At 41.5% G+C, this 13,827-nt stretch overlaps 1 protein-coding gene across 1 annotated transcript in view; it reads left to right on the forward strand.

Annotated features, from left to right (window-relative positions):
- Ten-m (teneurin transmembrane protein Ten-m) overlaps positions 1-13,827 on the forward strand; it is a 388,572-nt gene that overhangs the window by 69,148 nt on the left and 305,597 nt on the right. The window contains exon 2 of the mRNA XM_066736568.1: positions 11,716-11,802. Coding sequence (XP_066592665.1) covers positions 11,787-11,802 — 16 coding nt within the window. The 5' untranslated portion in view covers positions 11,716-11,786. The remainder of the gene's footprint in view (positions 1-11,715; positions 11,803-13,827) is intronic.

Consider the following 13,827-nt stretch of genomic DNA (forward strand, 5'->3'; position numbering starts at 1 on the left):
GAACCCTTTCAGACCAAGCATTTTTTCTCGTCCGTTGCTCTACGTGCTAAAGGATTACGCCGCCAGGACGCTGAGTTACAGCGCAATAAGTCCTCACGGTCGTGGATAGATTTCTTCGCAGCAACGCAGCAAAAGCGGCCAAACGAAGGAGAGCCTCGTCCCGACGCGAATTACCGGGCTTATCTTAACTTATTTCCACGATTAATCTCGTTCACCAACAAGCCACTCATCTAAAACCGTTAGAGCCATCAGCTGTAACATCCTCGACAAATTTTTAACGCGAATATGTATATGCCGTTATAATCGTGATCGACCGACGACGTTACAAGCATATATATATAATTTAAGATAAATTGATCAATCTCGTATGGCAATTAATGGAGCAAACACTGTGCATCCGTCGGACAGCTCTTTCGGTGTCTACATTGCAGCATTCTCATCAAAAATTTCCTCGAAGGGATACTCGATCCGGGAGTGTATAGGAACGCGCTATATGGAAGAGGATACATTCGCGGGAGGTCCGAGGGTCCACGGTTAGCTTAGCATGCGAATACGCCGCACAGTTTCGGGTTACGCCACTTCTGTATATATAGTATACACCGAAAGAGAAACACTGTCCGGTATTTTGAGATGAAGAAAAGCAAAAGTAAATAGAAAAGTTTAGCGATCAAAGTGTTCTCCACAGGTCGCTTTACTTTATATATATATATATATATATATATATAGCCGAGTCTGAAGAATTTCTTTATCCCCTGATGGTGTTTCTTTTTTATTAATTTTAAAAGGACGTGGCGTCGAGGGTGTCCCTTCTCCCGGAGCCAATCGGGGTTTTAATTTTCCGCGCCAGTAGGTCGTTGGTGGTGGCGGGGGGTTGGGGTGGGTGGGGTTCGAAATCAATGGGAATCCTAGCAGGGGTGGAGGAGGAATGGAAGAAATCCGTCGTTAAGAGGCTGGATACGCATGGAAATTGCAAAGTGCGACCCGAAAGCCTCTGCCCCCACCCCCCTCCCCATCAGACGTATGGATCCGCTGAAGAACTGCACTCAGCGTCTGTGCAATTCAATTCTCGGCAATATACGCGCGTGAAAAAGGGCGCAAAGGGATCCATGATACCGCTGAGCGCCCTACGAATCAGCCAGCGATGTAGCCTCTTGCCGAACTTTATCTTTTCTTCAATGCTATGCTAAATGTACTGTGCGCTCCCGCTCGCCTGAAACGTTCCCCCGAATGCGAGAGGGCTACACTCTGCTACACCGAGGCCGGAGGAATAAAGTAGGGTGTAAAGCTACAGCCGAATTGACGCGCTAAATTATTTTACTCAAATGTATCGGATGCACGGATCTTGATATTGATTCGCGAAATGTAGCGTGTGGAAATTAATCTTGACGTTTATGCGCCGAAATTTATCACTCGAACATTTTTATCGAATTCCCCGGTATAAAACATATAAATCACCCATCGCATTATTTATCCGAGAAAGATTTATATTTACGTGGAAATAGAAGCAGCACACGGGATTATTATTTACGAACGTGCGGAGAAAGTGAAAACGGTTGGCGAGAGCTTGTTTACAGGATGTATTATTGGGGAGCGATTTCGCATGGTAAGAAGTTTGGCTTTGAGAGAAAAAATATGGGGGGAGGGGGAAGAAGCTAGCTAGAGCGCGCACGGTGCATGGTTTTAGAAGACTATCTTACCGATAACCGAAGAAACATGGCATGGAGCCTTGGTAAAGCCGCAGCCGGCCGGATCTATTCATAAACATTACTTTCCGTGCGAAAACTTTACCAATCTCGTTCATGGGCACCAAGTGCGTTACCTGGGACGGGGTAATATCGAGTTACCTCGTTAAATTGGAAACAGTTCGCGGCTTGGTACCTTCCGCCTAGTAGATAGAAATTACTCCCAGTCCCGCCGGCTCGTATTTGCGAAGATACCGCGTTTATCTCGAGTCCCGCTACGCCCCACTACGTTTTCCTGCAAGTATCGCTTCGAATTTCACTCGAAACTTTTCGCTTCGGTAATGGCTACTGCCACCAATTGTCACCGTCTGCTGCTTATTGTTTCGATCGTTATATATTTTGCCAAATGTATAAGTCATCGTCTTATGTATATATACAGTATAAATAAGCAACCGGTATAGTCCGGTCGGGAAAAATTCTGTCATTCTCGCTTCCACGATAATAATTAGCACCTAACCTCTAATACATTTATATACCTATATAATACTATAACGATTGGAACGGAAGCGCATTATGCTTATTGGCGGAATAATAAGCGACCTGTTAGTTATTCCCAATGATAAATTAGCGTCCGTAGGGTAATCCTCGTTCGCTCGGATAATTTCATCCGCAGCCTGATAATCTTGGCTGCCGAAGAAGTTCTGGTTACCCGGGGTTACGGGAGGAACGATTTCTCCGCGCTTGCTCAATTATTTCAGGCCACTCGCGGTGCTACATGCGTACGTTACCCCGTGATGGATGATGCTCCCTGAAATCCTTTCCCTCTTCCCCTCCCCCCGGCCCTTACCCCCCATATAGCACCGACGTTTGCAGCATCCACGCGTACCCTCGCGTGACTCTCTCCTGCCACGAGGGATGCCGCTTGAATAATTAGCCCCATGGCGCACTAAACCCCGCGTCTGTCTGCGTGAAATCCGAGCACCGAATTCGCCAAACAGCTATCCTCTGTTACTTCTCTCATGCTGAATCTCCGAGCGTCCACCTGCTACGCGTCCTCTTGCAATACACACCTCTTTATTGTGTCTGATGCGAGCTCGGCGAATCTTAATTATCGGAAATCTCGAGTGCTCTCCTGGGTTTTGCCAAAAATCTCCTGGATATACTTTCTTGATTTTCTATACAAGAGAGCAGATATCTCGAGCTTTTAATTTGATCAATGCTGCCTGAATAATTAGCCGGTGTCTGGTCACTTGAAATCTGAGAGGTAAAACTCGCTAGACCGCGCGCTGCGGTACTTTAAGGCAGAGCTTGCAGGTGCCATAAGGGTCGGCCTTTAATTAATACGTCGGCCTGAAATTCCCTGGAAATTCGCGGAAACACAAACCTTCCGCTTAAGCCTCGCTGCGGCCAAAGCATGCAGAATAAAAGCGCGCAGCAGCAGGATACCTTAGGTTAGAAATTTTCGAATTACGCTTTATTTCTCTCGAAATTAATTATCCTCCCCTTCTTTTTTCCAAACCATTAATCACCCAGCTATATATATATATATACTCGGCTATACATCCCTCTGATGCTTTTCACGATGCATCATACTTGCTTCCCTGCTGCTCTCGCCCTGCACTATTCTCCAACTTTGCAGATGATATTCTGCGAAAATATTGGAAAAATAAGATACTAAAAGCTTTACGGTTTTTTATCCCCGTCATTTTTCCTCTCTTGTAGAAATAACATCGAGGGAAATAGGATGGTACTTTTATTAAGAAGGAAAATGAATTGGCGATTTTATGATGCTTTTCAGAGTATCCCCTCCATCGGCAATTTATATGAAATTTTTATCTGCCTTCGGGTAATATGCTAAAGCTCCGTTCAATTTTTTCACTCCTCAGGCTGCATTCCAATAAAGGGAAAATTTGCGATTAGAGTTTTTTTTTTACGAGTAAAGGGATGAAATGCAGTAAAGCACGGCTGATGGAAGTCTTTATAGGTTTGAATGAAGTTGTGCATGCTGCCGGACAGAGATCCTGGGCGGCCTGGATCATCAAGAGCCAGATTTCCCCAGCGGTTGTCTTGCACTGTCTCGCGTCAGGCTATTCAAGGACGACGTGCCGAGACTTCTGGAGACGCAGCTGCCAACAAGATTCAGCCTCCTTTCCGCTTTTTCCTCATCTTTAAAAGATAATAAAGTGTAAAGCTGCCTTATCGCACGCTCTCTCTTTCTCTCTCTCTCTCTTATTTCGCGACAGTTTTACTCTCGACTCCTATCGTGTCTGTCCCGACGATGCCTTGCAAATTGCCCGATAACGTTCATGAGAAACTACGTCCTTGGGATAATGTACCTGAAAGGATAAAACTGCGATGCACCGTGGGGGTATTAAAAATATTCCAAAATTCAGACAAATAATTTATAGGAGCTTTGCACAACCGATAATTTGGTACCATCATGTTTATATTTTATAACTATATATATAGGGTATATATATATATAGCAGAATTAGAATGAAACAATTTTTTTTATCTGTTCTCGTGTACACACAAAATGTCAGATATTTTTATAAAATATTTCTGAATGAAAAAATGAAGCAGTTTCCAAAATGTTCTAAAAAAATTGATATCTATTATATATGGTTATGGGGACAAATATTTTCTCACGCCTATATATGCTCCGTGATGTCTAACCTACTTTATCCTGTAAAGTTTTGACAACATTCGGTAAACACTTGTTTCTTCGTCAATGATGCGTGATACTTTTTGTCAGGGAGAAAAAGGACAGCAGCAAATCGTGAAATTTGCAGATGCAAACTCGTAGGAAGAAAAGTACCCCTTACACCGGCTCTCACTGGGATTTTTATTATTCCAACTGAGCGCGATTAGTATTCCCGTCGAGGACTACGCGAGCGTTTCTCCGCTTCGGCACCGTCCGCGCCACGTTGGCCGATTTATAAAACTCGCAGCGAAATTAAGAACCTGTAAATCTGCGATTCCGAATTAGTATTCTACCCAATGCCTCGCTAGCTCTCTCCACCCTCTCGACAGCTTGAAAATCACTGTACGAGCCAGATATCGGGACGAAGCATTTGCTAAAAATGCAACCATTTACCTTAAATGAAACATGCCACGTTTGTGCTATAGCAAATACTGCACGTCATAAGCCACCAGCTCTTGGACCTGAATAAATAATGAAAGAAAGTAACAGGGAAATATCCAGATTTCAAAAAATTTCAAGGAGTCGGGATAATCGATGACGACAGGAGGGAGACAAATTATTCATGAAGAGAAATAAACAAGGTATTTTGCATGCAGAAATATTACGTGACGATCCAGCAGTTTTAGGGTCTTCCCGTACCACGTCCAGAACAATAATCTCAGGATGAAAAATATCGACTACCATTTCTACACGAGATGGACACAGTATTGTGCTCGGCTGCTGAAACTGTCGCAATATACCTGGCGCGATATGTTTCTCTGCTTGATTGCACGCGGAGGGTGGATGAGTGGAGGCGTGCGAGGCCAATCCACGTGAAATTGCTCGCAAAAGTATCATTTCCTGCGCCAAAAAGTGTTGTACAGAAAAATGTCACTGACCCAATGAAAGAATTCTGTCTAGCTTCTCCTCATCATGACATAATGTATTGTACAATTTATAGCTATTCTAAATATTAAACTTTTCAAAAGTGTCAGTAGTTTGCGTTGGATAGGTTTAAATAAATCACTTCATTATACCCCACTTCCCCTTGTAATTATTTTTATTTTTTTCAAAGTTTACATATACATCCGTTCGATTACCTTACGTAACCAGGTTTTCGCTAAACACTAACTAGCGATTACGCGATCGCTTCTCTCTCTCTCTCTCTCTATCTGTTTCTTCCTCATTCTCCTCCGTTTACTGGACCTTCCTACTTAATCACTAATTACGCTTTGTTCATACAGTCGGATACAGTGAATGTTTCTCGTAAAAGCATCCCCATGCTTTTCCTATTATCTTCTACCTATTCTGCTCCTCCTTCGTTAAATACACCCTGGTAAACATAGATTTATTTAATAACAATTAAGCAAAATTTGTTTCAATAAAGCATAAATTTTAAATGACGTATACTATAGGTGATCCAGCAAAAATATGAATGTTTTGTGTAGGGAAAATATATATTTGTTACACCTGATTATATCGCCAATAAGACAAATATTCTCAGGAGAACCTTAGAATACTCCGAGGAAATCCACCTGTTCAGTGAAAATGTTGAGGATGTCCCCTGAATATCATGTGCTGGGCATATATATTCGTATATAGATTCTATAGTCAATCAACGACCCACTATGTACAAGAAGTACTTACAAAAGTTACATACATCATTCACAGTACATATTTTATATTACCAGTTTTATGGGGAGCATAGATGTATGTAAAATTAAAAAACCCATTTGTACGATTCGTGTAATACTCTAATTTTCACGCTAACATGAAATCAACGTAATAAACATTTATTCTGTTATGATACACGTAATTATGAAGTCGAGTTGCGTTGGATGTAATAAAAGTATCTGCATTACACAAGGCATTACGTATTCCGCGCTTTCAATCTATGGAACAAAACGAGCGAATAATTTAAAACACTGATCGAGTAATATATGATTTCAGCCACTCGTGTATTATATCATTGTTGCTCTTTCTACGACCAATATATTTAACACAAGTTTATATATATATATATATATTTAATTAAATGTTTTAACGCCAAAGAAATGCTTGTTTGATTTTGGAGGTTTTAGAAGAATTAAGAGCGACATAGGACTAGATTTGGCGTGTGCAAATGAGATTCCACAATGGGGGGTAGCATGGCAAACGAATTTCGGTATGATTGAATATCCGTTGGAGTGAATTAGCAGCGACGTTGAATTAAATATAAGATGCGGGTGAAGTGGGGAGCGCGGGGTGGGGCTGAATACGAGGCTGTAGTCGCTATTAATGTCACCAGCCCCAAGCTAACGCAGGCCATGGACACCGAGAAGGGTGCATTCTTAATCAGGTGCGCCTATCCTACACCCCCACGCGCCCTCAAACAGGATGAGATAATAAAGCTGCATCCGTGGCGAACCCCAATCGTTTGCCCAAATCTCTCGCTCATCTAGTTAACATTCTGTTGCTATATATAATAACGCCTCGATAAAACTGTAGCAATATGGAATGCCGACCAATGCAGCGATACATAAAAGCATGAAACGAATTTCCATTAAAATATCTCTTTTAAAGCCCCAAATATTTTTTCCTCCCCTTTTCCTCCCGTTGTTCTATCAATATTATATTTGTAATCTATACGAAAACTACGATTCCAATTGAAAACGGGTTTTTAAAGTGGCCATATATATTTATCGAAACATTATAAAGTTTACTGCTTTGCTCTTTCCACGGAGAGGATTAATTTAATTTTAGTCATTTTTGAGAGGATTTATCACGTAGTTACTAAGATAGTTTGTACAGAATATAGATAGGACTCGTGGAAATAATAAAGTGCCGACTTTTCTCTCGAGCTTTTCCCGATTGTTCTCATTCTATCCAGAGTCGGTCACGAGAGACCCTTATATAATTCGTCCAGCATTGAACTTTATACGATTCTGGAAGCAGGCCTGGATGAAATTCTCCGAAGGTCACCCCCCCCCCCCCTCCCACTCAGATATCTTCCGTTCCATTAGGATCGCTAATCGTTTTATCGTCTCGAAATTAATAGAATCATCCGGCGCTTTTAATTCTCGTCTTCATGGTGCTCGCCGCTTGCGTCTGTACAGCTCCAAAATAAGATTGTTCCGTCAGATGGAGAGAATTGGTAATAACACTTCGTAAAATGTACCTTATAAAAAAAAAATTGTTCCGAATATTATTGGCGGGGGATTCATGGTGAAAATTTGCCTGACAATTTTTCTCGTTGAATAATTAAAATCGAGCGTCAGAAGTATTTTCGATGTTCTATAATCGGTTGTTATTTACGAAGTTAAAAGTATAATAATAATCGTTGGATGGTGTAGAATGGATAGCGTACGATTATTTTGTCAGAATAAATAGTTGAAGATATTTATTTACCGGTTGATTAATTTTGTTTATACGGAGGGATAGGGGAGGAGTACCCGCATATCGATACATCGCTTAATTTTAACGACGACAAAAGCACATATAATGCGAGCTCAATATCCGGCAACCTGTATGCCAGTAAGTGCCATACGATGCTTGCTGGCATCAAATCCTCGACACGGATATTATACGCTCGTTCCAGGTTAATACTCGCTTGATGTTGCCGCATTGATCTAACGACCACCCCTGTCAAACGGCATGCTTGAACGACAGCGCCGCTCTCCATTTTTCCAAGCAATATGTATTGGCGAAGAAAAATTTGTCAAAGTTACAAAAAATTGTATATATTTAAAAAATATTCGCATATCGCGAAAAATCACATGGATCAATAGGATTGACTTTAAAATGACACAATACTTTTCAACAGGATCGTGTCTTTGGAGGGCTGCTTAAAGTTTCGAGAAAGTTTCCCAGAGACTGCTCGAAGAGAGTGGTGCGAGAGGAGGGGGAGGGGGGTGAGAGTTTTTCGCTGGCGAAAGAAACGGGGATTAAAGGTCGTTTCGAAAGCAAGCCCCTTCGAAGTCTCCGTCTCCTTACCAAGCACAGTAACTGTGACTCGTAAAGCTTTTGGTAAACCAACCCCTGTCACCCACTCCTACCCTCATAATTCGTAATTTCATTTTGAAACTTCGGAATTCTGACACGTATACCTTTCCCAGCAATGAATACCCCTTGGAAATACACGAGTCGATAAATAAAACCCAAATCCAATTATTCTGTTTATTGCATATATTAGTCGAGAATAAAAAACTTGACACAGATCAATCAACCTTGCGCTCACTCTCTCTCTCTCTCTCTCTCTCTCTCTCTCTCTCTCTGTCAGACAAATTTTACGCTAAGGGATTATTTTCTTAATGGCGATTTGTCGATTAGTCGTGACGTGGTAGTTACAAGTTGAAAGTTCTTTAAAGCAGCAGTAAAATAAATGTTTGAACCGTCGAATCGTATACAAGCAGGAGGCTGTATCGAGTCAAGGCAAATGTCACGTAGACGAAGTTCATCCTCGTTGTACATAGGATATATAAGTCAGCTCCTCCGGGGGTGTCGCGGAAAGGGATGCACGTTGCGTCGAATCCATCATCGTTCGCCCTGCTCAGCCGAACTTTCCTGTCACGATGCGTTTCATTGCTGAAACTGCTGCTGTAGATTTGTGCAAGATTGATCAGCCAACAGATTTGTTGTCGATTAGAGAGCTGTCAGCTACTAATTAACTATTACGAATAGACTGGATAGACTTATCGAGTTCAAACTACGGTGCTTTAATAATATCACAAAGCTGTTTAATCAAAGTATACTTATCAGTCTAATTGTTATAAAATTTCCTTAAAGGACGTTATGGCCGAGTAACTGACAGCAATAAGTAGAGAAATATTGTTGTCTCGTCACAAAGGGACCTTCGTTTATTATCATATAATAAGTAATACAAACGAAAATTTATATCCAACGTTATGAGAAAAGCTTGATTCACAATCTTCGGTGAGGACGTTTCACTTTCGAGTACCTATTTCTCGTTACTTTCGCTCCTGACCTCAGTGTGGAAATGTTATCATCTCGCAGAAGCGCCGCTCTGGGCACTCGGCATCACAAAGGGTTCAAAGGATGAGGCTTGCTCGATTTATCCTCTTTTTTCAATTTCCCTTTTTATAGTAGATTTCTGATGCCTCTACACACGAGAGTCCGTCAGGTATGGTTATGCGCCGGTAGTCTCGATTCTTAATATTCTTGATGCACGTACTACCCTCCACGTTGAAGCTCCGGTCAACCCCTGCCAGCCCATGCAGACCCCTTGTAGGGATATTGGAAAAGCTATCGATGCCTTCTCAACGACTCGTTGGCATTCAATAGAACAGGACGAAATATTCGGCCGCAATTCCTTTATGATAATTCAATTTTTCCACGCGTACCGACCGTGTGGGTACAGCTACAAGCCCAAAACATACTTGCAACCAATGGCCCTAACTTTTCATACTCTAAATACGAATACCCGAAACCCTTTTAGCTCTACAGTATTGCCACGAGAATCTTCGATTCGATATTAATCATATGATAATCCTTGGAAATTGTGATTATAGTAAAAAAAAAAAAAAAAAAAGAAATGGAAATGGTATTGAGCGATATAAATATATTTATGAAACGATAAGCAGTTTAAAGGAATTACGTGCGTTTGCTCCGAAATCAATTTGCAGCACGAAACATTTTTTTGCCACCGATGAACCGAATGCAATGGCACAGATAGTTGTTATTATTTCCAAACGAATGACCCATCGAAACCAACCCAACCCGTATACCGTATACTATATATTTCTTTCATAATCCACCCCGTAGCAATTTATCTTAAGCGTATCGAATCCCATTCGCGAGTGTCTTTTCTCTTTCTCTTATTTTCCCGTTTCTCCCATTCAATCCAGCTCCCCTGTCATTATCCGATTATTTTCACCATTTCCCACTTCCCCCACGATGCTTTCTTCGATCGCAGTACCAAAGAGTGTCTTTGCCTCGACTGATATTTGCACAGGACCACTCTCCACTAATTGTCTTTTTGGGGATACTCTCGACTTGTTTCCCATTTCACCCTCGAGACTAATATACCACTCGAGATTGGCTATAACTTTAAGAACGGAGAAACTTGTGGAAATCCATATTTTACGATATAGCTTGGAGATTTTTTCCTCCGCAGTATGCTGGGCAAGTGGAGTGGAGAGAGTAAGAATTTTAGGGGCTTTTCGTTGGGACAATAAACGATGAAAAACTTGGGAAGTTAAAGTTGGACGAGCGCATTCGATTTGGACGCTCCGCAATTTCCCTGGCAATTCCCTGGAACAAAGTCGGCTAATAACTATTGGCAGTGCGATATCGCACGAGCTAGCGAGTTTCCCGTAACATAATCAGACCCGGGCGGGTAGTTCGTCCTTTTAAGGCTCCGTTAAACTTCACGCATGAAGGCCGGTCCCGAACGTGGCTCTACCAGCCGTATAAATCAGCAACGCAATTACAACCACGCGCCATGGCACTTCGGTCGTATCGAATAAAACGCGCGCGCCGATACGTACAGTTATTAGAAGCATGGCGCTCCATTTCGTATAGTAAGTTGCTAATTAACTCGCCAGATGGACACGCAGTTTGCGGTGCTATTGGCTTAGTTAACCAATAAGCCCCAGTCGCCTATATTTCCTCCCAATCAGCCTTAACGACCACCAACGTTCGCCTGTACGGCCACTGCCCATTGCCCCGTTCAAAAGTACCACACATGTATATATATATATTCCGTGAAAGCCCAATCTCCTCTGATCGACGACAAAAAATCTATCAGAAAGGTAAATTGGATAAGAGAAAATCTCTCTCGTCTCCTATTATTAAATTTTTTGATTTTAGACAAGAAGCGATAGGAAATAATTGGATTTGCGACTAATTAGCTCCTATCGAATGGAAAACCCTTATCCGTAGTCGTAGATGTCATATAAAGCAGGTGATAGGACATTCTGGAATGTTTCCACGTGGGTGGACGATGCGAATGCCAGGATAGGAATCCGCGAGGGCTGTGCGTACGTGTGGTCGATCCTGTTATCCGCAGCGACCAGTACAAAATCGATATTTCGGTTTAATTAGACGACATTCCGATAGCCATTAAGAAAGGCGACTGACCGCGTCTCTCAAATGTTTCCGACCTGAACGACCTAGCTCTCGGATGTCCTAGCGATGGGGATGTCTGGCTTGTTCGCTATCGGAGTGGTTGCAGATTATACCGAATAGTTTTGCCAAACTAATTTACCACTTGCCAACTATAGCAAACTCACTTTCAATCTATAGTATTTATTTCGCACGATCCTATACCATATCGTTTCTGTCATCATTATAGATTTTCCAATATCTACAAACTTATTCTCTAAAAGTATTCTTACATTTTTAATGTTTCAGGTGTTCAGGCTATTCCTGCAGTAAAAGAGACTCCGATAAGGAGTGACCATCGAGGTACATGAGAGAAGGACATGAACTACTCTCAAGGTGAGTCAATGCTATCAGCTTTTCTATCATATAGAGGATAGCTTAGTAATTTAGAACATTATTGCTTTAATTGGATTACATGTGTAATGCATAAATATAGGAGTCTACCATTTCAATTGTTTCATCAAGCGTTACCAGTATTGTTGTGAATAAACAAAATTTGTTTTTGGTCATATAGCACTAATATAATTTTTAATAAAGAATAAATACAGAATCTTACCGCTCTGGAGCAAGTAACAAGATTTTTGTTATTGCAACACCAGAAAGTTAATGTACTAAGATTATGAATAGCTGAAACATTTATCAACCAAAGTGTAAAATCTGATTGTTTCATTATTTAAAAATGTTTAAATAATATATATTACAAGTCAGTATCAAGAAATTCAAAGCCTGCTTCATCGGGTTCTCGAAATAAACAAATAATTCAGAAAGATACTATAATTACATGCTCTCTTTTTAGAAATAATCATTAAAGGAGGCAAGGAAAAGAAAAAGAATAAAATTCAGTTTACTTGGTTTTGTTCAATATTTGATGAAACAAAAGAAGAATAAGATGTGTAATAAAACGCTTAAGTAGTCCATGGTCTCAGAAAAAAGTGACGTTCAAGAAGAAGCAAATATTAATTTTTATACAAAGGTTTTCTATAGCCATCTTTTGTAGCTATCGATAAATAAATATTTTTTTTTTAGCTATACGTAGAATGTTTAGTGGCACATAGCTTGTTCTTTTTTAAATTAATCCTATTTTTTCTATACTCCATAAATTGTTTACGTTCGTCTCCCTCTCCCCTAACTTGTAAAACGGTGAAAATCGATATTGATACATCGAGGACCCACGTAGGCATACATATTGTCGTATTTGTTGATCTGTGTGAGCTCGCACCCAACCCAACGAAGGTTTGTCCCCGACCGATCTCGTGACAGCCCTTTCGTCCGCGAGGAGCTCTGAAACAGTTCGGAAATTCACTCAACTAATCAAATACCGCTAAGACCGCTAAACAAGTTAGGTTAGCAATCTACGTGCTCCGAATGGCAACTTGAAACTCGGCTCGCTGCGGTCGTGAAGCGCGAAAACGCTCGCGACTACTTCGCAGTCCACACGTTTCCCGCCATGGAATCCCTTAACGAGGGAAAACGACTTGACATCGACGTGTACGGATCGTCTAATCGACGGTCAAAACGCTCGGAGCGCGCTTCAATCTCTCCCTCCAATTCAAGTTTCAAAATAACTTGGAGAATCCCATTAAAATAAAGCTCCATTGCTGAAAACAAGTTACGTATACGTTCGGTCTCAGCTGCTGACCATCAAATTGTTTTTCTCTCCATGTGGTGGAATAAGATTCTCCATACACGTGTATTGGTGCATGATTTATATCGCGGAGAGGTGGTAGTTTTTTTGGGGATTTTTTTCATCCGTCAGAATGAATGGTAGGTTAAAATCTATATATATATATATATATATATATATATATATATATATTTTTTCCTCGGTCCCGCAGTCTTTGTCCGTTAATGGTTGAAGCGTTTGACGCGCGACCTTATCCGCTCATACCTGTCCAGCGAGTGGAGATGAGGTCAGCGGATACGGCAGGCATCTTTTTGGTATTCACATGCAAATTGGAGTAGAGGAGAAGCCATGCGGTCCGGAAGCGAGGCGCAGATCCGCCTTCCGCGCAGCTTTGTCCCTCCGATGCCGTCCTTTTCTCTGGCCAATCCGTGGCAACCTTACAAATTAGTCCGATCGTTAGCTGGATCCATATTAACGAGGAACCGCGCCGCCGGACCTCCGCGTCCTTACTCCAATTCCTATGTTAATTTCAATTTCCTATTTTCGCCATTGCACAAAGGAGGAAGCTCAACCAAATGGCTCGGTCTCGCATTCTTTTGTCCTCTTCCTCCTCCTCCCTTCCACAACCAGCCGTCCGGATTTCCCGCTAACGAGTTCGGAATATCTTGCCTATATTTCACACAATGCGCGCCCCGGCTAGTTAAAGAACTATTCTATGCTCCTGCGAGTATGGCATA

This window comes from Prorops nasuta, unplaced genomic scaffold, assembly GCF_024137725.1.
Source record: "Prorops nasuta isolate Cenicafe-Biocafe unplaced genomic scaffold, Cenicafe_Pnas_1.2 PNAS00015, whole genome shotgun sequence".
NCBI lineage: Eukaryota > Metazoa > Arthropoda > Insecta > Hymenoptera > Bethylidae > Prorops > Prorops nasuta.